This window comes from Jaculus jaculus, chromosome 4 (genome assembly GCF_020740685.1).
Source record: "Jaculus jaculus isolate mJacJac1 chromosome 4, mJacJac1.mat.Y.cur, whole genome shotgun sequence".
Lineage (NCBI taxonomy): Eukaryota > Metazoa > Chordata > Mammalia > Rodentia > Dipodidae > Jaculus > Jaculus jaculus.
Window position 1 is genome coordinate 50,510,075 of NC_059105.1, and position 26,630 is coordinate 50,536,704.

A 26,630-nucleotide genomic window follows, 5' to 3' on the forward strand; every position below is an offset into this window, starting at 1 on the left:
CTAAACATCTAAAGCTCTTAGATTTCGTCTATTAAGAAAACTAAATAGTGATGCTTTATTTCCCGAATCTTATTTTTATCTCCCTTTTCCTTGAAATTATACTGGGTTTAATGTATCCCATACATATTTATATACCTGGCTTTATATTTCTATGTTTCATGTGAATTCATTTTCTATTCATTTATATATATGATGCAGCATGCCTGACAGCTGCTGAGTTGTTACCGTCTGCCTCTCACTCATACTGTATAGAACATCCATGTTGAGTCTCGAAGTAGTAAATAGATTGTTTTGAATACACTGAGGTGATTAAGATCTTGGCAATTTGGAGTGTGGCCCAGAGTTCATGACTACTGCTCTTCACAGGCACGTGCAGGTGTGCCATCTGCCCAGGAAAGCTGGTTTGGGGTGAAGAATACCGTTTACTACGGTTAATAACATATTGCTCATTTTAGTGTCACCTGACCCAGTACACTTTATCACAAAGATTTTTTTCCCCTCAAAGGGAATATTGGAGTCCACAGAGATAAAGGCCTAAGTGTGATTTTACGATATTGGTGAGTGACAGAGTCTTCTGCCTCCAAAGGCAGTGTCCTTCCCTGATGTCAGCCTATAGTCACAGCTGAGGCATTTTTTTTCTCCATAATAAAACTTGATAGGGCAAAGGGAATCTGGAGACGTGGCTTCTTAACAAGAGATATGGAAATGACTTAGTTCAAAGGATACACTATCTCAGTACATTTGTCTAAAACAGCTTCCTTACCTGGACTGTTCTACCCATCCCCTTGAAGAGTCTGAGGAATGAAACAGAATCTGAGAATGGGGCAAGAACTTTTTCTCTGTAGTCAAAACAAAGGGTTAAACTTGCAACCTTTGAAATGTTTAAGGGAGAGGTAAGAGTTCTGAATTATCTAAAAGTCAAAGATTCAGGCTAGAAGGCTCCATGCCCTCCCTAATGCTTTTTCTTTCTTTCTTTCTTCTTCTTCTTCTTCTTTTTTTTTAAATTTTAGTGTCTCTGGAAAAGTTAAGGGTGCGTGTCTGGGAGAAGGATTAGGGAGAGGGGGTGGAATCAGATTCTTCTCACAGGCTTTCTTAAAAAAACAAAAGGAAAGAGAAATAAAAGTTTGTTTCAGTTGTTAGCCTGCATCTGCGCTTCAAACCTTACATGCACTAGGGCAAGCCAAGGCGCAGAGGCGCGCTCTCTGATTTGGTTGTTTACCATCAATCAGACCGTTGCTTGGCAGACACTGGATGGTTATGAGCCTGAACAAGCTGAAAGGGGCAGGAAAAGAAGTGGAGGCAGCATTCTTCCTATTTAAAGCTGAATCGCTTGAAAAAAGTTTTCGCAGACTCGGCCGGAGCTGGTGCTGAAACAGGGGGTTTGCCGAGGCTGCCCTGGGGCTGGTGCTGACAGAAGAGCCCACAGCTGACTTCATGGTGCTTCAGTAACCTCAGAGTCCACTCTTCTCTCCCAGGAGGACCCACATGTCTAATATTTAGACATGATGGCAAACTGGGTGGCAGCGAGACCTCTCCTCATCCTCACTGTTTTATTAGGGCGATCTGTCTCAATAAAAGCCCAGGAGCAAGAAGAGGATGGTGAGTTTGCCGTTTGCTTTTCTTGGTGTGTTTATTGCATATTAAGTGGAATGTTAAGCTGAATTCGGGAAGAGTAAAGAAGAGATTCTGGTTTGAAGTTTGAGCAAGGGGGCTGTGGGGTCTGCACCTGGGAACCAGCTCTGCTCACATTCCGAGCTTCTCCATCTGCCCTTGGAGAGAGTAGGCTAACTTTCTGGAATCACTTCTTTTGCCTGAATGGAAGAGTGGGAAGTTTAAAAGAAAAGAGTCTTTAAAACTGAGCCCTTAAGGCACTTTTCGCTAGAGAGCTGCTCTGTGGGCTGGAGCTCCCAGAGCTGCTGGAGCTGGGTGGGGTGGAGTCTTTCCTGTACTGAATCTCAGCTGCTTCATAAAATTCTTTGTTTAGAAAAACCTCTGTAGCAACTCTGATAGTTCTGATGTTTCTTTGTCTTTGCTCTTCATTCTTTTCTTCTCATACTTTTTATCCCCCACTCTTTTCATCTGTGATTTTCTTACTGAGGAGTCAAGTTTGTTTCTCCATGACAGAGGCTGATAGAAGCCAGATTTTCTTAAACTGTGGTATTTTCCCACCCTACTGACTTGATTACAGGACAGCGGTAGTTCCCGGTTTGGATGGCGGAAGGCAGGAAACCAGCTTGCCTTGTGTATAACTTATTTTAGCGTGGAGTAATTTATAAGAGCATTTTCCCTTAGACATAGTTTCTCTTTTCTTTTCTCCTTTCCTTCCTTCATTCCTTCTCCTTTTCTTTTCCTTTCTTTTCTTTTTGACCTGGTCACTGACTTTTTCCTATATTATTTGCATCTTTTAGGGTTGAGTCATATGGTTAAGTAAAACTGCATGGCTGCTTTGGAATCTATAAGAGTACTTTTAAAGTGGCTCTATTGAATCTTAAGTCCTTTCATAAGGGTTGAAATTTCAATTAAAATTCAGATACAGACAAGGCATTTTGCAATGGGCCAGTATAAATTTTAGTAGCTTTGAATATTAAACTCAAACTTTTAAAACTTAGCAGTTGTACATTTTTTTGTTATTGTCTCTTTCCCCCACCCACACTCTCTCCCTGAATACTTATTACCTGCCTTTGTGTATTTTTCATCTAAAGATTTTATAAACTGTGCCTGGAGGTTGGAATTTCTAAAACCACTTAAAGAGTAAAAGTAATATGCTGGGGACAATACTTTACAATCTGTCAGGAGTCCCATAGAGGGGGCACTTTCTAAAATCTTGAACTTTTATGTCAGTTGCTATGTTTAAAAAAATGAGGAAAATTGGTAAAAGGAAAACCTTTTGAGTTTCTTTATAAAAGCATGCAGAGTATACATTGTTTGGAAGGGCAAGGGAGATAATTGAATACAAAGTAAAAGTTAGAACAAACATTAAAAAATTATGAGGGAAACAGAAAATTTGATTATAAAAGAACTGCTACTCCCCACCCCCACCAATATGGCAATGTATAAAACTTTCAATCCATCTCTTAATTTATATTAAAATTGTACACTTATGTTTATAAAGTATAGAAGTAACTGGATATGTGGGAATGAAAGGTTTCAAAAGGCTTCTTAGCTAGGCTGGATGTCCAAAAACATCTAAGCCATTGTAGGTATTATGTAGGTGTTTCTGAAAAATAAGCAGTTTATTTTTCTTTAATGCTAATTTACATAAAGGTTAGGCTTGCTTCCAATAAGTCTCCATCTCCAAATGGAACCTTGGTTTTCCAGCATGATTAAACAATACAGGAATCTGAACTCTAGATATCAGAGTTTATAATGTAAGGGTAAATTCTCACCTATGAATTGTGAATAGAAAATTCCTTTGCTCATCAACTGAAGGGAATATATCTGTTAAAAGTTAATAGCAAAAGCTATATTTCTAATTAAGAGTAATATAGAAAATAATTCAACAATCTAACATATTCAGAACTACTTGTGTTCTATTTGCACATTTTGCATCACACTGATATGATGTGCATTCTTGGATTACTTTATTTCCACTGTTGAGGCATGTCACAAGCTAGCAGACTCATGAGAATTGAGAAACCCCATGAAATTTTCGAGTTTGAGAAAGAGAGTATTAGGTACATACTTTAAAGAAAAGTGCAAGGTACACATGCCAAGAATGTGTCCCCCTACCCAAAATCATAGCTATAGTTAATGTATCCATTACAGAATTTACTTTGGGTTCAAATGTCCTTGCTTGGATATTAAAAAAAGAAAAACCTGTCGTTTTGTGTGTGTCTGTCTGTGTGTGTGTGCGTGTGTCTCTGTGTGTGTGTGATTTTTCTCTTTATTACTATAAGGTATAACTTTCCTCTACTTGGCTGCAAAATGTAAAACAGAGGCCCAGTAACTGCCTGGAAGGAGGAACACATGTGGGTGATAAGATAACAGTAAACAAATAGTTTAGGCCAAGATAACATTTTCATCAATTCTAAGTAAAAGCTGACTTGGTTTTGAAAAATTTGTTAGAAACTAAAATGCAAGAGCTGTAAATTGTGCTAATTTTATTTATTTATTTATTTATTTTTATTTTTAAATTTTTATTAGCATTTTCCATGATGAAATTGTGCTAATTTTAATTGAAACTCTTAGGTCAAACATGAGTCAAAATGACAAAGCCAGCTTTTCAAGAGCTCTCCCCTCCCCTCCCCTCCCCTCCCCTCCCCTCCCCTCCCCTCCCCTCCCCTCCCCTCTTTCTTCTCTTCTCTTCTCTTGCCTTCTTTCCTCTCTCCCCTCCTCTCTGCCTCTCTCCTTTACCCTCTCAGGTGTGTAGGGGCTTTGTAACATTCCACATTTGTGTTTTATAAGCTCAAATAAAACACTTACTGTTATTTCATATTTCCAAGTAAGAATCTGTCATCTTGGGAGCCATACACATTCTTGTTATTAGAAGTAGACATACTTATTTTCAGGAAATAATATGTGATATGAAACACTGTGTCCAATACCAGATGGCTGATGAGGAGGAAGTGAAGAAATGTGCCACTTGTTTCCAGTGCTGCCAGAGGCCAGGCAGGCAACATAAGCAAGTGAAGCAACAGACTATTGGTACATCAGCAGGGGAGTGTGGGGCTTGCTGAGGTTTGAAGATGTATGCCCACTTGAAGCACTCAAAATTAGCATTTTCAGAAAGTATTGCGTCAGCCAAGTAAAATATATCTGATGACCAAATTTGCCTCATGGACCATAAATTTGCAACACCCATGTTGCAACCCTATACTAATATCCTGCTCCCAAGCCAATGTCAAAAATGTCTCAAAATCCTTTTTAATATTGTGGTCTCTGGCCTTTATATAGTGTTGTGTCTGTCATTCACCTCACTGTAAAAGTACAGATATGAAGAGACTGATCTGTAACACTCAGCACCATTTAGATAACAACATTTCAAAGGAGGCACAGAGTATGGGTTCATGGCTTAAGGTACTTGCACAAACATAAATTGTTCTAAACTCATTACTACTAAAATATATACCGTGGAAAATGTAGGTCATGTAATTTTTTTTTAATCTTACTGTGTGTGGAGGGGGGCAAAGCAAAAAAAAAAATCCTCAGAAATGCTCTTCCATCATTTTTATTCAGCATTATCTCATTGGCCTGGGACTTACCAATTAGACTAGACTCTCCTACAAGCCCCAAGGGTCCTAATGTCACCATATCCCTTATTTTACGTGGGGTCTGTGGCTCAGTTTCAGGTCTTCATGCTTGTGTGATGAGCATGTTACTGACTGAACTATATCCACAGCCTTTAGATTTCCCTTTTCCAGTACATTATGTAGCACAATTCAGTAGTTTAAACAAAAACAGATAAAAGAAGCCTTTTTAAGATGCAAAAGAAGCTTTCAACTACACAGTGAGAGGTTGGTACGTTGAAAGTAATCGGAGACTCAATCTTTCCCTTCTCTATTCTTTTATCCCTAGAGTATGGTGTTTGAATTTTCAGTCCTGTACGGCTTCTAGAGCTCCAACCATTACATACAATTTCTGGTCTGGATAGAGGATGAGAGACAAACACTCTGTGTATTCTTTTAGGTGAACACTTTTATATCTTCATAACATTTAAGCTTACTCATGGTTAGGCAGTTTGAACATTACACCAAGTGTGTCATCATTATCCCTTTTGTGTGAGATCACATTTGGAATGTGGTCATATTATCACACAAAGCTTTAAGTGTGGTTAAGAAAGGGATCCTTGGGCTGGAGAGATGACTTAGTGGCTAAGGTGTTTGCCTACTCAGCCTAAGGTACCAGGACCTACATAAACCAGAAGCACAAGGTGTGACATATGCATTTGGAGTTCGTTTGCAGTGGCTGGAGGCCCTGGCATGTCCATTCGTTCCCTCTCTATATCTTCCTCTTTCTCTCTCAAATAAATAGATATATAAAATATTTTTTAAAGGTAGCCCTTTAACTGGGAGATGTTGCTAAGGTGTTTTACTATGCAAAGTTCTGCTATGGAGAATATAAAGAAAAATGGCTCTCAGGGGGTAACTTTGATCCTGACCATCAGTATGTGCGTTGGCAACTTTTAGTGAAACAGATATTATGGTTTTAATGGACAATGGATACCTGGGCAGATAGATCCACTCTGGTGTTGTTCATTTCTAAACACAGTGCATAGCCCAGAACAGCAGTTTTGCTTTCTATTTTCCTTCAGCTCAACATTACATCTTTATACTTTGTCTATCTTATCCACAACTTTTTAAAAATATATTTTGCTTATTTATTTGAGAGACAAAGAGAGAGAGAATGGGCACGCCAGGGCCTCTAGCCACTGCAGATGAAACTCCAGATACATGTGCCCCTCGTGCATCTGCCTTACCTGGGTCCTGGAGTGTCAAGTGAGATCCTTTGGTTTTGCAGGCAAACGCCTTAACTGCTAAGCCATCTCGCCAGACCTTACCCACAACTTTTATCTAAACCACATTGAAGCTCTGTTCTGAAGAGTACATCTTTCTCTATTTAGGAGGCTTAATAGACTGATAAAATTAGGGAATTCTTTATGCTCAGCAAGGCTGTATATTCTTTGACCATGACTTGGGATCATTGGTAAACAATCCACTTGATATAAAGACTCACCTGGAGAACTTGTTAATAATGTGGATGACAGAATCTTCTTTATAAGTGCCTTTATTTAGTATTTTTGGGTATGGTGTGAGAATCACTATTTTCAAAATTTGCAGGTAACTTTCACTGACATTGGTGAAACACTTTAGTATGTCTTTGATTAGCCTTCTTTTGACCTTGATATAGACCATGTCCTTAAATTTTAGTGGTCCTAATCTACAATACCAAAGAAGTAGTACACATCATTGAAGTCACATGAACTTTAATGAGGGCCATCTGGGAACTTGACCTAAAGGTAATATTGGAATGCTTAGCTGATTCACAGTGTCACAGTGACAAGCCCTAGTGGTATAAGCCTCCCTTTCCCCAAATCTGAAATGTCTTAATGCACTTATGGGTGAGTTCTTCTGTTTGCTTTCCTTCTTGGAGAACTTGTTGCCTCTTAACTTGATCTCTTCTGTAACTTTAACTATTACCTTTATGTTGACTCTTTCTTCTTAGCTTCTGACCAAGTTCACCTGTCTTCTAGGGCTTGTGTCGTCCTTCTTAGCCCAACTGTCTTAGAGTATCAGTACAGTTTTCTGTCTCTGTCTCCAGTGCCCTCATTCTAATTTTATAGTCTCTAATATACTCAAGCTGCTTCACTAAGAGGATTATTCTATCTGCTCTTCCAGTTGTCTCTTTTCTCCACAGTTTTATCAGTTTATTGGCAGACTTGACCATTCAGCTTTCTTGAAAAGCTACTCTCTGAAGGTCCTCCCATCATCTCTCTGTCTTTCCTTTCCAGACTCATCCATGGGCTCCTTTCTGTCTTTTATCTTTCAGCACTTTGTTCTTTTTCTTCAGTTTCCTCTGTATATTCTCTTCCTAAGCCATATAGGAATCTCAGGGTTGTATTTAACATCTACATGTTTTCTTTCCAATCTCTCTAACACTAATCTTTCACATGAACTTCAGAGGCACATATCCAGCTACTCAGAACCATTTAGAGCTGAATGTATCAAAACTGTAATTAATGATCTACCTTCCAAGACAGGCTCATTTGACTTATGTACTATGTATGTTAATGGCAAATGTTATTATGTTTTCACATTCAAGTAGTACATTTATAATCAGTCAGTAAGTTCTTTTATTTTACCTGTTGAATATATTTCCTATATGTATCAGTTGGTCCTCTCTATACAAGTTCCTCAGTTCAGGCACTAGTTGTTGATGCTTGGGTTATTTAAATACCATCTAAATTATCTTTATCCTACTAGTGGTCACTTCTATGCTGCACATAAACAGATACTGTCCTTGTGGGTAACATAAAATCAAATCTAAGCACATCTTTATCCTCGTTAAATCCTTCCATTGGGTCCCACAGCTAGAAGAGACAATAGTGTTCAAACTTCTTAGTATGCATGTCAGGATCCTTCTTGATGTAGCTCATTTCTAGGATTTTAGTCATATCACTTGTCATTCTGTTCTTGAAAATAAAGAATTGCTTATGATTCTGATCTCAGTCAAACACTCCCACCATTGATCAGGTACTTTTCTTTTTCTAAACCTCTGCTATTCATAGCCCATTCTGAATTTATATTTTCTCATGGTAGATCTCAGGTTTCCTTCTCTGTACCCATCAATGAACCTCTTCCTTACAGGCTGTCATAGTTTGAGAGTTCCCTTCTCATGAACTCAGATTTTCTGTTCCTGCATGATTAATATTCCTAAATTCTATTTTTTTACTTAATCCCCCAACTTAACAATTTATTCTGATTTTAGTACCACACCATATTTAGCACATAATACTGACATTAAATACATGTCTACTTTTCAGTCTAATAATTACAAAATTATCCAGCTGACTTTCAAGGCTACTCATTACCACCTCCACTCTTTCTAGACAGCTATAATTATCTGTATTATCATTACTTAATACCAGGTAGTATCTTTCCTCAGGTCAGATATTGATTTTAGGGGATTTGGGAGTATAAAGATTAACCCGTTATCTTTGAGTCCAGTTTTCCAGTTCTTTGAGAGTTAAGGTGTTAACAGATGGTTTCTTGGGAGAGAGGAGCCATGTATGAATTAATTTCATGTTTTTTTCTTTACCCAAATCTATGACTTGTTTCAGGAGTTTCTGAATTTGTCCTGTCGTGTTTTGTTTGCTCCCATCTCCTTGACAACTCACTACATGAATCATGACACCTGTTCTGTAGCTTCACCAGGTACATGGTGGTGATTTACACATACATACCAGTTGACTATGCTTTGTAAATATATGAAAAAAAAATCCTTTATTGACTCATTTAATTGTTAGTGAACCAAGTCCAAATTCAGGCTTTCCAAATTATATTTCCCTTTTCTTAGACAACTTTCTTTATTTACCTCAGTCTTGGTTTATATAATAATAGCATTTACTTCAAGTAATTGTTATAAAGGCAGTCATGTAAATAAGCCACCCTCATGATAGCATGGCTCCTAATTAGCAGCAGCTCTTAGATGTTAGCTAGTATTCTTATCATGTTACTTTTAATCACAGCAACAACATAACACCTGTATATTGTGGTGACTGAAAACCAAGTTGTTACTTGTGGAAGAAATAACCATTTTTGATGTCAAAGTCCAGTGTAAAGCTTAAAACTCACATTTCACCTGTTTTTCTTTCTGAAAACATACCAGTAATCCTTTTCTGTATAACATCATCTCTTTTAAGCCCATCTTTTATTTTTTTTTTTATGCTGGTCAGTTAGAAGGGCTATTATATGTTTAGTACTGAGAAACAAATAAGTAAATATCCATCTCTTTTCCTGGAGATGTCACACTGATCCTGTGCAGTGGACCCTTACTGCCCTTCCTATTTCATACCCCCACATACATGTAATTCCCTGGAATAGTTCTCAGCATATGTTCAGACCAAGCATGACCCTGTGCCACCTCATGCCTGCCTACCAACTCTGTTTCAGAGTTTATTTTCTGAAAATATGAGAGTCATTAAAGTGTGCATGAAAACTGGAAGCTGACTTTCCACTCTGCCTTGGTCTGGGTTGCAGTTGGAATGAGAGGAATTGCTTCACTGTGCAGGGATTTACAAGGCAGCTCCCAGGATAACTTGGACACAGAAGAGAGGTGACTGACTCCTCCCAGACTCTGTAGCAAGTTTCTCTATTTTCCAAAGGCTATTCCTACACTTCTTCCCCCACTTGCAGAAAACTACTGTGAAACTGACTCTACATTAGGAACTGGTGGAGGACAGAGCACATTATTTATACTCACACTTTCCTTACTTTGCAGTACATTTCTTCTCAGAATTTCCAAGCTTGAAATGAACAGGGATGGAATGAATTTAGGAAAGATGCAGGTAGAATTTTACTGGATAATTTGTAATGATGGAATTCTTTAATTAAATTTTTGATGTTCAACAGGTTGGTCTATAGCCACCAGCTTCAGATTTTGTCATTATGGAATTCTGAAAATATGGATGGTTTCCATAGAAATGCACTTTTATTTATTTGTTTTTTTAAAATTTTTTTTAAGAGGTAGAGTCTCTCTCTACCCCAAGCTGAGCTGGAACTCACTATGTAGTCCCAAGCTGACCTTGAACTCAGTGATCCTTCTACCTCTGCCTCCCAAGTGCTGGGATTAAATGTGTTCCCCAACACACCCAGTGTAATTCTTACTATGTAACTGAGAATGACCTTAAACTTCTGATCTTAATGCCTCCCCCACCAGATATGGAAATTACCTTTTATGGAGGTTTAATATTTTTATTTATCTCTACAACTGTTGTATGTTTAGTTGCTCCTCAGGTAGAAGAACCAAATAGATTCATTTATGTTAAATTGAAAGCACTTTGAAGGATTTTCTTTGTTCAGTCTTTTCAGGGGTTAATTTTGAATTGGCAAATTAAATTTAACTCATGGAAATATATTTCCTATATTAGTATTACATTTTTAGCCATACTTTTTGTTGACCAGGACTGCTAGACAGTGAGGTTAACTGGTTACCATGGGAAGATGGAATGCAAAGAAGCTCCTAGTTTTCTGGTCTTTGACTAGAGACCCCAAACCTCTGTCATTTCAGCAGAGAGACCTCTACTTTCTTGAGAATCCAGAAGGGCACTGGTTACTCCTAGGCAAATAAGAAATTCTGATACAAGTATGTTCCTTTCCATGACTTCGCATTCAACAACAAGACCAATAACATAAGCCTTGAGGCCACTGAATTCCACCAGGCAGCTTGTGTTCAAGCCCACAAGGTACCATAGCGTGATGATTTCCTAGATGTTTCTACAAGATTTTCATTTCTTTTTCCAATCTTTCCTATTTCTCCTTAAATCTATTTTCTTTCTTTGGTTTTTTGAGGTAGGGTCTCATGTTAGCCCAGGCTGACCTGGAATTTACTATACGTAGTAAAAGTCTCAGGGTGGGTGCTCCTCCCACCTCTGCCTTCCAAGTGCTGGGGTTAAAGGCGTGTGCCACCATGCCCAGCTTTCTCCATAAATCTTGATCTCTATTTGTGAGATTACATATGGTTTTATTTATTTATTTATTTTTCTGTTAAGCATTGTGTAGCTGACCTGAATTTTGCATATAAGGAGCTCATTATAAGAAGTCCAATAGAATAATAGCCCAGGAAGACTCTCTTATACTTAGAATCTGCTTGCTTTATTGTAAAGACCAGAGAAGTGATTTTGGAACCATTTAAATTCCTTTATATAAAGAATGAAACCAAATCAAAATTTGTTTCACAAAGGTACACCAGTGAAGACATTTCAGGTCCTAATGTAGGTATTTGTGTTTGGATTTATGGAGAACGGCAAAATAAAACTGGCATGACTTCTGATGTGTATTTGACATATCAAATGCATTTTATGAACTTGCTAAATAAGCAACTCACCTGGGCTATGTCACATCCTCACCTTCTCTCCCTTCAGTAGAATGTCACTAAAGTATTGGGAGTAAGTACATGTCTACTTCTAAGAAAACGATATTAAAATTACATGAAATTTAATTCATGGGAACCATGCATTCACCTTCTTATTGCCTTTGAGTGCTGAGGACATAATTTGCTTTTCTAGACCTCACATTCAAGCTTCATTTGAATGTCACCTTTCTTTTATTTATTTATCTATTTGCAAGGAGTGGGGGTGGTGGGGAGACCAAGTGCAATAAGGTCTCTAGCCACTGCAAATGAACTCCAGATGCATGTGCTACTTTGTGTATCTGGCTTTAGGTAGGTCCTGGGAAATGAACCCGTGTCGTTAGTCTTTGCAGGCAAGTGCTTTAACTTCTGAACAATCTCTCCAGCCCTGAATGTCTCCTTAAGTTTTGTTTCATATTAGAATATTCCTTCTAGCTCCACCTCCTGTTAGGATTTGCCTGTTGGGTATTCACTTACTTCCTACTTTGTTGGGAACTGAAACATTCCATGCTGGCTATTGTCATTACCCTAGTGTGTACAGACTTAGTAATATTTTTCCATGTATAGTGAAATCATTTGGTAATATTTATTGTGAGATAATTTTCTTAGTATTTATTAGAGAATTTCAAATAATTTGGTACCTTTCAACTCTTGTATTTGAGTCTTCTATTTTCTTCTGTACTCATATAAAATAGTCTTTTTAGAATAAATAAATAAAGGGCCCCATACTCTAGAATCTGTCAATTAGGTCTACAGACAGTAGGAATATGGAATTGACTCAGCAATTGGCCTTTTTTTTTATTATTCTGGAAAATTGCAAGTTCCCCACTATTCTCATTTTTAAATATTTTGAACTTTTTACATCTATATCAATAAACAGTTAACAAAACATTAAGCTTTAAAGTCTAGGTTGAACATTGACTTTTCCCTATACCAACCTTGTGAAATGATGCAGATTAATGACCTTGAAATCTACAAACTCCAGCTCCTTCATTTGCTTATTGAAGACTCATAAGTACTGAAGAAATATGGACATTATGAGTGTATTCAGGTTGCATCCTGTGACAGGGCCATTACAGATTTTTTCTTCTATAACTGAAGTAAAGTTTTAATTTAGTTGCTAGGTATGATAGCTGGAAGGATAGGTAGGGAACAAGGAATTCTAAATACCAGGGCAAAACCAGAAAGGGAATAGGGTAGGTGAAAAACATAATTGCAAGACCTAAAGTCACAGTAATGAATGTGTGTGATCTCATGTTTCTCCCTTGGGCCAGGCCTGTGTTCACCTGGTGATTTAGTCACAAAGCAAATCAGAAAAGCTGACGAGTAAAAGCCTTGAAAGGGAGAGGATGCATTGACCAACTTGGTTGTCTATATACTCATTTAATATAATTTGATATCTAATATAAAGATTTGGTGATTGTTTTCACATTTGGCTTGGGCTGAGCTGTTTAATATAAACTGGAATTACATCCAGTACCTAAAACTGTGTTTATTTTCTGAGACTTTAGTATGCCAACATAGCTATTTGAGCCCCGGAGCAGTGTTTAGTAAGGGATAGTGGTACCTCTCCTGTAGGCAGAGAGGAGTAGGCAGCTGCCCATTTGCCATCCAGTCACTTAGTGTGGCCAGAGTTCAGTAGCACTGGCCAGGGTCATACCATGAGGTCTGGGTTCTTTCTTTATATAAGTATTCTCTCATTTGCAACCAGTTAAAAATATGGAGATCATAACCTCAATGAAAAAACTCTCTACCAGCTGTGAAAGCCCTACACAGTGTTAGTATTTTAGCATACCTTTACTGTGGTGAACAGTTGCTAGATGCAAAATTCATTTGTTCTTTGTAGGAAATGATAGTGTGACTGATTCACAGTGATATAAACTTCTTCATAGAAATGAAAAGAAGCAATGTTATTTTTTCAAGATTGAAAATATTTAATTGAAGAAAGTGAAATAGCCTACTTATGTAACCACTTAGAACATCTCTCAAACCCCTATATACATATTAAGTAGGGAAAAAGAATAGAGGGGCTGGAGAGATGGCTTAGCGGTTAAGCGCTTGCCTGTGAAGCCTAAGGACCCCGGTTCGAGGCTCGGTTCCCCAGGTCCCACGTTAGCCAGATGCACAAGGGGGCGCACGTGTCTGGAATTCGTTTGCAGAGGCTGGAAGCCCTGGCGCGCCCATTCTCTCTCTCTCTCCCTCTGTCTTTCTCTCTGTGTCTGTCGCTCTCAAATAAATAAATAAAATTAAAAAAAAAAACTTTAAAAAAAAAAAAAGAATAGAGGCTTTAACTTGATAACTCAATGGAAAAGCAAAATCTGGTTTTATTTTTTCTAGCACAACTAGATGACAGTTGCCCTCCCCAGTGGGTAAAAGTATAGCTTCCTGGCAGAAGGCTGAATATACTACTATCATTACCTTTTCCTTATTCATCTCTCATCAGGAAACCTGTCTCTAATCCAAAGTTCAGTCCCAGGTCCTGACTGTAGTCATGGTATCTCTTTTTCCCTTGGTGGAAAAGTGACCTGGACCAAGAAGTTAACAAATGTTTCCCACAATATGAGACAGGTGTTTAGACAGAGGCTCCATCATTTCTCAGACCTGTCTACTTTCTGGTATATTTTAAGACTCTTTGCTTGTACAGAGAGAAACATGCAGTTAGTGAGATGACAGCCTCAACTAAATAGACCTTTACTCCTTTTCATGAATGAATTGTTGAAATAATTTTAAGGAAAAGCTTCTAAATTAAAACTGGACCAGGACACAGGAAATTGTCATTATAATTGTAGCTTTCTCCTGGACTAACTTGGTGATTTTGTGGAAGTGACCTGAATTTTCTGGGCCTCAGTTTCTTCCTTTGTAAGATCTGTGATATGTTACCTAAGGCTACTTTAAGCTCCAAATGTCTATGCCTATAGTTATATATGTAAATATATAAACTATAAAATATATAAACTAAATATGTAAACTATTTTCTTCATGTAGGCGAGATTTACAATTTAATACTACAGAGAATATCATATACACAGCTTGGTCATTACAGGCATTATACATAATGCCTGTGGGTGCTATATCTATGTACTTTTAAATTAGGATTTAAAGTTTTGATCCAAGTTTATAGTCTTTTACCTAATAGTGATTCACATAAGGAATACTAATCCAAGTTGATAACTCTGAAAACTCATTTGCTTTTTTAATAAGTGGCTTTATAATGAACTCTTGATTATGGGGAAAAATAAAAATAACTTTATAACAAAGTGTATTGATTCAGGTTAACTTTTAATTTTCCAGGAATGGAAAATTATATATTAGGCATTACACTATTAGAATCATAAGACCAAATGCTCCTTGTACTTCTTGGTATGGTAAGGTGTCAAAGTTTAGCAGTATTCACCCTTGTTCCAACAACTGAGGATTTGCTTCTGGGTGGGGGAAACACTGCTTATTTTCCCTAACAACTAAGTGGACCTGCAAAATTAGTATTGCATCCATACTATGATAGTAGTACTAATGTATGTAAATAAGATGAGGAGGAGGGGAAGGAGGAGGCGAGTAGAAGAAAAGATGTATTATTGAATTAATTAATTAATTAAATAGTTATATAAATTTTAATTAAATAGTTTTAATTAAATGGTTATATAGCCTTTGTTCTGAGGAATAGGTCATAGAATTGTCATACTTATTCTTGAACCTTCCTTATTTAATTTGCAATAATTTTCACTAGAAGATACATATCTTTAGTCTGCATTTTTTGCTTTGATTTATTCCAATTGGCATTTCTTTTTTAATTTTTTTGTTTATTTTTATTTATTTATTTGAGCGAGAGAGAGAGAGAGAGAGAGAGAGAGAGAGAGAGAGAGAGAGAGGGAGAGAGGGAGAGAATGGGCACGCCAGGGCCCCCAGCCACTGCAAATGAACTCTAGATGCATGCGCCACCTTGTACATCTGGCTTATGTGGGTCCTGGGGAATCGAGCTTCGAACCAGGGTCCTTAGGCTTCACAAGCAAGTGTTTAACTGCTTAGCCATCACTTCAGCCCTCCAATCGGCATTTCTTAAGCACAGAAAATTTAGAATACAGATTTCCTTCCTTTTCCTACAGAAAAAATTGAGACTCTTTTTGTGGACATTCATATTCCCAACTTCTGCCAGACTTTCACTCCTAGACCTTCTGAGACAAAAATAAGGACTGAGTAATAGACATACATACACTCTCTGCTAAAAGTGTCTTCATAAGACATTTATAATGTATAATTTAAGTTAATCAACTATTTGAATTAAAAGTCTATTAGATAAGTTATGGAATCAGTCTAGGTGGTATCGACCAGATGAGTGGATAAAGAAAATTGTGTGTGTGTATTGTTTTCAGCCATGAAGAACAAAATCACATCCTTCACATAAAAATAAGTAAGATTTTTGGCAACTATCACATTTTTTCTCATATAACCTTTATTATATATATTAAATATGTATATATACATATTTTCATGTCATATATATGTGTATATATATTAAATATGTGTAGGTACACACATATGATATGAACTAATTAATGTGTATGTGTATATGGGTGTGTGTGCCACCACATGTGTATGAAGGTCAGAGCATAGTTTCAAGGTGTCTCTGCTCCACCTTCCTTGAGACATAGAGTCCCTTGCCACTTCAAATGAACTTCCAGACAAGAGAGGAACTTGAGACTAGCTGCATTCTCCTGGTTATATCTACCATTGTGTAGACTTGGATTACAGATGCATGCACCATTTTGCTTCCTGATTTACATGAGTGGTGAGGAATTGAACCTTGGTCAGACAACAGGCTTTTGCAAACAAGTACCTTTAACTGCTGAGGCCTATGTAAGCTTGTCTTTAAAAAATATTTATCTGAGAGAGAATATTAAACTTTTCTGAATCAATCTATAGTGTGATCATGAAAGAGCAAAGTCATCTATGTTTGCTGGGGAGTGACTAAAAGTTTCACAAAGAAATTAGGAAGGAACACACATAGTGTTGTGGAGCATGTACAAAGGAGTCTTCAAGTCATCAGTGCTGCCTAGATTATAGAGAACAAGGCAAAGGCAAGGTAGGAGATGTGCTGGTGCTGGCTGAGTAGGGTTTTCTGATGATCCTTGAGAAAGTAGTTATTCATAAATGAAGGACTTTTATAAAATTTACATCTGCTAAATTTCGAATAACATTGATTTATGAACTATTTTCATATTATAAATTAGGCCATATGTTTCAGTAAAATTCTACTCAGCTACGCCATTTTGATTGTGTACTGACTTCTCAGCCTCAGAACCTCTCAGACACTAGTGAAATGACTTGTATGATCTGTTGGTATTTGCACTGTGTTAGTATATTTCAGTCCTTGATTTTGGTTGTAGTGATAATAAGATATTGTTCAAAAGTAGAAGACCAATATCACTAGTTTGATAAAATTCATATACTTCTTGGCCTTAGGGCATTTAATCTATGCATTTTAATGATATGCTATTACCATAAAACATACATTCCAATAAATCATTCAATAAAGTTAATTACTGCTATCATGCCAGCCATTACTCTTGTCTTCATGTGTTACTGTGGTGATTCTCAGGAACTTATGAACCGAATGGTTGTAATTGAAATTCAGCAAATATTTGTTAGATATGCACTATGTTCCATATCTTATGCCAGGTAGGCTAAAAGGATATCATAATGTGTAAAACATTGAGTTTACTGTCTATCATGAGAAAGAAAAATAAATACACAGGAGTGTCTAAAACTTTAGTTATCATAAAGTTATTTTTTTCTATTTAGATAAAAAAGCTATATACATAAATATACATATATATACATATATATGTATAATGATTATATATATTGTCAGATTTAGGGCAATTTATTATCCTAGTGATTTCATTAGTGGTAAAAATATTAAGCTGTTTCTTCAAACCAAGACATACCAGAGGAAGTAGGGCATTTTGACCAAGCCTTTGGCAAAATTTTATTTCAGACAAGAATACCACATAATATTTAGTTCCACAAGAATTAGCCCACATTTTTAGATTTTCTTCCAAAGCACATTACATTCCAATCTCTTTTTCACTGGTATGTGTGACAAACACTTTGAGGTAGACAATAGTCTAGATGGGATTCCATGCTGTCTACTTCATTTAGTCAGGTTTGTAAAGTGGTGCAAATATAATCTCCTTAAAAAGATAACACTCATATGTGTGATTATTGTTGAAGACATCTTATATTCTTGTACTTTTTAGTTTGTATTTAAATTTTTGTAACAAGTCCTGTTAATGAATATTTAAGACTTTTCTCTGTAACTGTTCTGTTATTTGTTTTTGCTTTCAATTAAAATTCCAAATGCTTTATTATTGTATATGCTTAATGCACATTTTTAAAATAAATTTAAAGTTAGGAATAGTGGCATGTGTCTGTAATATTAGCATTTGTAAGGTGGGAAACATGAGTATTATAAATTTGAAGCCAGTCTGGGCTACATAGTGTGATAATTTCTCAAAAAGCCAACCATACAACCTACAAAGAAAAGGAAAGAAAGTAATAATTTTAGTATGAGATGTATAAATATATATTATACCTCACAGTTGGAAATTTCATTAAACTGTACAGAATGTTTAGCTTTTTGCTTCAATATCCCATCAGTGTCATCCATATAGATGGAAAAAATATATACATAGAACTGTCATGGAGTAATATTATCAGCTGCCTAGGCTGAATTTTTAAAATTTGTTACCAGGCATTAGTTTTCAGCCACCATGGCAATTAATCTCCAATCACAATCCCACTATTTTGTAGTAAATCATTAGAGTAACTTACTAGATAATAAGTTGTATTCATCACAGTGAATTATTAATGGAAATTTCAGGAATTAATGTGATTTACATTGTGGGTCTAATGGAATTTATTACTGTATCAATATTCACAAAACACAGTTGAGAGATATCAAAATTTATTTATTTGTTTTTGTTTTTCTGAGGTAAAGTCTCACTCTAGCCCAGGCTGACCTAGAATTCACTATGGAGTCTCAGGGTGGCCTTGAACTCACAGCAATCCTTCTACCCCTGCCTCCTGAGTACAAGGATTAAAGGTGTGTGCCACCATGCCAGGCTCAACACTTATTTTAGGTATTCATGATTGACTGCTTTTTGTGTGAAAATAAAACTTTATGAACATATTCTGCTTATGTGAACCCATGTTTTATTGGCATAGAAGGCAGGCTAACCAGAATCTAAATTAATTCATAAGGATAAGACCATCAATATATATCAGACCTCGTAAAAGGATACATATGGAAAACAATTAAATGTTACCTTGTTTTAAAATGTAATCTGAATAGTTATTTTATATTATCTGATATTTTTAATTCTTTGCTCCTCAATATATAGTTAGATATTGTTTCTTTAAAAGGCATTGCACTTATTAAAAATTTTAAATTGTTTAGAAACATGGTTTTCTCTGTATTTCTGGCTGGTCTCTTACTCATGATACTTTTGCCTTAGTCTTCTGAATTCTGGGGTTTCAGGTATGCACCACTATGCCTGGATTAAAACTAATTTTAATACAAAGGTATTCAATAAGTATTTCTTGTGTGGCACATGACAGACATAATTAATGCCTAAAGAATTATAGTAATGAAGACATCAATTAGCATGTTAAACTTGAATTGCACACTAGGGAGTGAATGGCAAAATAATATCCACTCTAGTCTCTGTAACCTGTGCTATATTCCTTCTATAGAAACAAGACATTCCAGATAAAGTCATGGTCACCAATAGCTGTCTTTAGGGAGGCTAATGAAAACTAACTGGCCATCTCCAGTGTAACCACAGGGGTTAATGTAAGAGGAAGAATGCAACAAAGTACAGTCAAGAAAGAAAATTTGACAATGGAAGCAAACATCAGTACCAGAGAAAGATGGAAAGAGGATATTCTTCTAGGTTTTTTTTTTTTTTAAACAAATGAAAGACCATGAATCAAGGAATGTAGGTTACTTAGAAGAAAGAATTAGAAGAAAGAAAGAAAGAACCATAGAGATGACAGTGTAGGGTGTGCTTGCTTGATTTGTCAGCTTTAAAGTTGGAAGGGAAAGGCAGGGATCTGAGTTCTGCACTCATGGTTCCAGGAGCAATGCCCACTCTTGATGCCAGGAAGTGACACCTATTTGGGACTATTGATCTCAAAGTATAAAATAATAAAGTTTTATTGTTTTAACCTACTAAGTGTGTGATAGCTTATCATTGCAACAATCAGAGATGGATACAGAGATAATATAAACAATGAAAAAGACATGTGTGTATATAGTATTTTAAAAGACTACTTTCATGTAACATGTGACATCAAAGAATTAAATCTGGGTAGCTGTCTAGAGCTGTGAGGTCAATATAATGTTCAATAACCACATGATACAATTAAAATTTAATTAGTGAGTACTGTATTGGTAATGATAATTGATGATCTCAACAAATAGTATCCTGGGAAGTTCTGTTCTGGAATGTGGCACAACTTTACATAAGATAAATGAATTCTGTTAAGATCTGAATGTAAAAATGTTCCAGGGAAAGGCATTCAGTTGGAACAAAGAAGCAAAATGTAAAGCATAGGTTTTCTAAAATAGATTTTAAAAGAAGAGGTGATAGAGGACATCTTAAAGTCCCCTAGATTCATGATTATTATTTTAATTTAGGTAGTTCTAACTGCTTATTCCTTCATGAAACATTTGCTGACAGTGTATTTTTAATCATTCATATATATATATATATATATATATATATATATATATATATATATATATATATGTTGGCTTTAGATTCCATTGCTTTGCTAATTGGAGAGCTGAGGAGAATGGGGGAAGAGAAAGACTGGCAAAATTCTGTACTTGGGAGTTCCCACTTGAATAGCTCCAAAGATATTTCTCTGGTCATTTTGTGTCACTCTGGCAATGATGCATATAACATCAGTGGAAGAAACACAAGTCAGAGTCATTGGCTCCCCTAACAAATGAGTAGCATTTTACTAAACCTTGAATTCTTCTGCTCAAATGTCTTGAACTTGGAATTTAGTCTTGGCAACATATTTTTGTTGATGCTGCTATATGTTTTATTGGATTTTACAGTTTAATTAGTGACAGTGGCTTTTATCTAGTGCTGTTTTAGAGTATAAAGAGGAAACACATAGGTCTGGTTGTTTCTATAAAGGAATCCTGAAGGTTGTATATGTGTGTGTATGTGTGTGTGTGTTTTGTTTTTTTAGTCATTTGTCTTATTTTTCCCTTTTAAAATATGACTTCAGTGCACTAAAACATTAACTCACAAAGTATATTATTATTAATATGAAAGAAAGTTCCAGAGTTTGTAGCCAGTAATTTGTAATTTTCCATAGCCAGGGAATACTGGCCTCTCAAAGGTAATGTGAAATCTCAGGGGGTCTACATGGGAACTACCTTTTAAGGAAAATGCATCTTACTGGTGAAAGTGATGGAGGATGATTTCCAGATGTTCAAATGCTTGTTTTGGAACTGCTACAGAAAACTAAACCATGTTACCAGAACAACCAACAGGGATGTGAAGCACTGACATAAGAAGAATTGGGCACATGGAAGGAAGGCAAGGCCAGCAGAACCCAGAGTGTGTAAATAGATGCAGGAGATTTACTTGAGCCAAGATAACCAAATCTGGAGGTAGTAATTGCATGTAGTAAAATCAGGGGTGGGGGTATCTGTACCAGGAAACACACACCTAAGCTTGTCACTTTTTTTTTTTTTTTTTTTTTTTTTTTTTGGTTTTTCGACGTAGGGTCTCAGTCTAGCCCAGGATGACCTGGAATTCACTATGTAGTCTCAGGGTAGTCTCAAACCCATGGTGATCCTCCTACCTCTGCTTCCCGAGTGCTGGGATTAAAGACGTGTGCCACCATGCCCAGCTTAAAGCTTATGACTTTGAATACTTCACTTACTAATTCCTATCCTGTTTTCATTGTCTTTCTTTTAACCATTGAGGGTAATATATTAATCAAAGAAATGCTACCTGGCTGATATGCTTGTAAGAGGTTATAAGGTTAGCAACATATGCAATGGAATCAGATTGTTTTCAAATTCTGAATCCATTTTTTTTTTTCTAGGTAGGGTCTCACTCTAGCCCAGGCTGACCTGGAATTCACTATGGAGTCTCAGGGTGATCTCAAACTCACGGCGATCCTCCTACCTCTGCCTCCCAAGTGCTGGGATTAAAGGCGTGCGCCACCATGCCTGGCCTGAATCCATTTTGTTATGACAAGAGTGAGTTGGCTAAACCACTTACCTATTAATAGTTCAGTTTGTTCTTCTATTGTGTGGAGGTTATAATACCAGTACACAAGGGCTATGATTCGAGTGAAGTGAAATGAGATGAAATCAGTGAAGTGTATTCATGGATGGGTTTCTTTCATTGGATGCTCTTAAACCAACTTTCTTAGTTAACATTTTGTTTCTGTTCCATAATAAAAACCAACTATTTTTCAGAATGTACCTGAGAATTGAAGGTAATGCTGTCAGAACCAAATAAGACATACTTTTGGCCAGCATAACATCTTCTGAGGTTTTGAGTAAAGTCAAATAGGCAACTACAAATTTGTCTACAAATCAGGAGTTGCCTTGGGATTGTTATTTTTTAAATCATTATGTAGATTTAATATCCTATGCTGCACAACAATTTATGTGGGGTGACAACTTACTGACATGCATAAAAAACACCAGAAGGCCTTAAAATGAAGACTTAAATATAAACATTGTTGCAATTAAAGTTATAAAATTGAAATATAGGACCTAAATATCATGTTTATCTAAATTTGACAAATAGTAACTTTTTCTCCTAGATTCAACACTTTTATTACTGCTCTCATGAGTGTGATAAATAATCATTTAACATCAAGTTCTAATTAGCAACACATAGACAAACCTAACCAAAGAAAGTGTACCATAAGAAAAAAAAAAAAAACTAGTTTAACATTGAAGTTCTATCATGATAAATACATAACTTTGCACTAATAATTACAAGAAAGAAAAGTTTCATAATGGTGGCAAAAGGACTGAATAGTTAAATGACATTAAACAAAGCTCAACTGCATATTTGTGCCCTGTTATTATAACAGCTCTATCCCACTGAGTGCTTATAGAATGAAATATACACCTTTGGCTAAATATTTTCTTTTATACATTGAATACCTGCAGAACTTATTTTCTGTGAACATTACATTAGAAAACGTATATGTCACTGACTTATTTTTCCTGAGACAGGCTCTCACTGTAGCTCGGGCTGATCTGGAACTCACTATGTAGTCCCAGGCTGGCCTGAACTCACAGTGCTATCACATTTGGCTATGTGCTGATTTAAAAGTGCATATAGTCGCTATACAAAACTAGTTAATAGTGCCAAACAGCTCCAGATAAGTGAAAGACTTCATCTGTAACCACATCTGGAAGACATCTTTATCCTTTATTGGTAAATGATTTTGACTTCTCCTTTTTCCTTCTATAATCTCCATCTCATCTCCTCCATGAAATAAAGATTTCTTTCTGTTTTTTTTTTTTTAATTGCTCTATTAATCCTTGTCTGTCCTGGGCCAGAAAAATGGCCAGGTTATTCTATAAAGTCAGTCTTTCCAGAAGTTGGAATCTAAAATCCCAATTCATGCTCCAACTGTTTTTCCAAGGGATAGAGAAATAGGGGCCAGGATAACAGGAAGAGATCCTGTGGGGAACCAGTTCAGGCCACACCTGGACATGTGAACATTTTCCATTGTCTTTTTTTTTTTTTTTCTCAAAATCTTTTGAAGTCAATATTTTTAAAAAATATTTTTATTTATTCATTTGAGGATGACAGACAGAGAGAAAAAGAGGCAGATAGAGAGAGACAGAGAATGGGCACGCCAGGGCCTCCAGCCAGTGCAAACGAACTCCAGATGCGTGTGCCCCCTTGTGCATCTGGCTAACGTGGGTCCTGGGGAATTGAGCCTCCATCCAGGGTCCTTAGGCTTCTCAGGCAAGTGTTTAACTGCTAAGAAATCTCTCCATCCCTGAAGTCAATATTTTGAGTAAATCTACTTTGCATGCTGGCTTTTCTGCAATTTAAACTTACCATTGCTATCTATACTTTTTGACTTCCTAATTTCTCTGAAGAAACATAAGAAGTATATAGTTCAGAACTGTTTGCAGTTCTGATCTGTACTCTAGAAATCATAAGATGCTGGCCTTACCTAGTTTTGTAGTTAGAGTTAGAAACTTCTAACTTCAAACTTAGCTCCATCATCTATTAGCTAAAATGATCTTGACTTTCATTAATATTCATAAGTCTCAGAATCTACATCATAAAATGTAAAGAATAAGAATTATTGCTTGATTATTTTAGAGTGTTAGAGGACTGAGAGAAAGCATATGTGGAGTGGTACTTAAAGAAAAATAAATGAACCCCTTCTCAGTTGTACTTTGAGACTGTAAAAATTTCTTCTCATGTTTAGATGTAATGATTTGACTCCCATTATTAATTCTAAAATAGAGATAATTACATTTATTTTAAAGCTCCTAAGTATGCAAAGAGACACTACACTTCTTTTTCTAATTAAGATCTTAGACCCAACAATGGCACTCGAGGTAAACAACATAATTATATGATTTTTATAAAAAGAATGAAGTTGCTTTCAAAATGAAGCAGGCTTTTATACCATTTTTCAGTTGGACAATTTCACCAGTTTATCAAAGCTATTCTGAACTATGAATGGTTTGAAATTAGTAGAATTTTTTGTTCTGTTTTGTTTTTTTGTTTTTCAAGGTAGGGTCTCACTCTGGTCCTGGCTGACCTGGAGTTAACCATGTAGTCTCAGGGTGGCCTCGAACTCACGGTGATCCTCCTACCTCTGCCTCCCAAGTGCCGGGATTAAAGGTGTGTGCCACCACTCCCGGCTAGTTGAAGAATTTTAATTCAAGAAGAGCTTTAAATAATCATAATAATAAAACTAGAAAAGGTACTTCAGTGGTGTGCCACTGTAGTTAAGATATGAAGAAAAGAATTACAGAAAAATTTGGGTTTTATGGTCTTATTCAGATTTTAATTCAGAAACACTTTTGTAATTCACTTTGGAAAGAAAAAAGAAAACTGTGATGTGTAGTCTTACAGAAATTGGAGCTACCTATCATGCATCTATTTAATCTGCAGATTACCTACACCTTCACTTTTTTAAGCATTTTCAGTGCTAGAATGTTTCAAGTCATGATTATTCTAGAAAATACAGCAGTTAAAACCCAGTTAGTCTCTCTCTTGATGTTCTCGAGAAAATCTGTCACTTAGGGGATTAGTATTGTCACTCTGATATCATTTCATTTGGCATTTTGTAGATATTAAACATAAAACATGTAACAATTTGTGATCTACCATAATGCTACTTAACATGAATTATTTTATTTTAAGGAATCCATTTTGGAAGTACCAGGGAAGAATAGGTAATTCTAATGTAATAGACAAGGTAAAGGGGTTGTGTTCATATCACAGAAAAAGTACATGGGAGGTGTTATTAATTAGAATCAAGTGGAAGAGGTTATCATGTGACTTACAATGTTTGAAAAGATTATGCTTGTGGAAGTAGAGGTGAATAAAAGAAGACTATGTGGTATTTCTTTCTCTAAACTCCAACAAAATTTTAAGGACCAAGTGGTGGAAAGCATAGCTAGGTTGATTTTGTCATTGATATGTTCATTGACTTACGTACAGATTATCGGATATTGTGGCCCATATACGTGCAGAGAAACACTCTCTAACACATGGTTCTTGATGGAAGATCTTTTAAACACTTTGATCTGACACAATATAATAGGCTATCATTAAGGAAATGAATTCTCCACCTTGGAAACAGCCAGGCAGTAGGTCTGTAACTTATGGATGCTATAGAAGGAATCATGAAGAAATTGAACTAAATAGCTTTTTGTTCTCTTCTGAAGTTTATATAAATGAGTTTAGTGTTTAGCTCTCAGTTCATTCCAGGACAAAACGTCTAACAAGAATAGAGGGTCGAATGAGTGTTAAGGGGGCAATTTCAGAGAACAGAAAACATTTTATCCTTCAGGGATTTTTAAAAATGGGTCTAAAGAATTCCAAGCCTAATTTAAGTTGATATTTTTATAAGCTAAAACACAATAGCAGCTTATAAATATTTCCAATAACTTATGAAACTTTGAGAACTTTTCGAGGTCTTTAACATTTACATTTGAAAAAGAATGCGAGTTGACTAAATTGAACATAGAAATCTATTTACATTGTGTCACAAGGTTTTTCTTTAAACAAGCTGTGCTCATGCCTTGATGTGTGATAATTAGAGAAAGATTCATTTGCTTAACGTGTTCAGTTGCTTGTCATCTGAGAGCATTCTGATATAGCTGATTTCCTGTTAAGCCATCCCCAAAATACATTTGTAACATAGAAAACAATCAGCTGTTGAGTGGTGAACAATTGGTTGCTTTCATTTGACCTTGTAGACTTTAAGCCTGTTAGTTTAATTCCTAAAGGCACACACATTATTCTGGAATGTTTACCAGTAATGAGTGATGGCTAGTTTTCCATTTTGACCTCATCCATAATTACATAAATTAAAGTAAACCATAAAAACTTGAGTGAACACAAAACTTTATAGCCCCTCCATTGCCCTAAGCTGGAAATTACATAGCAATATCACACATAGATTATTTTATAAAATGTATGTTTAAGCTTTTACTAAGATTTTATGGAGAAAAATAAGTACAGCTGGGTATCTCATGCCTATAATCTCAGCATGCTGGAGGGTAGGAAGTAGGATAACTATGAGTTCAAGGTCATCCTGGGCTACAAAGGGAGTTCCAGGTCAGCCTAAACTAGAGTAAGACTTCCTCAACAAAAACAATAAAAAGAACGTTAGTTTAAAAGTTCGTTTTAAATAGATGTCACTGTGTAGCTTTCCTCTAGAAAAAAACAATCTGTGTGTTACATAAGAGAAATGTACGGAAGTCCATATTTTCTTTTTTAAAAAAATTATTATTTACACAGAGTTTTATTTCT

General features: G+C 36.1%; 1 protein-coding gene across 1 annotated transcript in view; it reads left to right on the forward strand.

The window, feature by feature from the left end:
- The first annotated feature begins 1,195 nt into the window (after positions 1-1,195).
- Positions 1,196-26,630, forward strand: part of Col5a2 (collagen type V alpha 2 chain) — a 143,291-nt gene continuing 117,856 nt past the window's right edge. Inside the window, exon 1 of the mRNA XM_045148173.1 lies at positions 1,196-1,599. Within this exon, the coding sequence (XP_045004108.1) occupies positions 1,503-1,599 (97 nt within the window). The 5' untranslated portion in view covers positions 1,196-1,502. The remainder of the gene's footprint in view (positions 1,600-26,630) is intronic.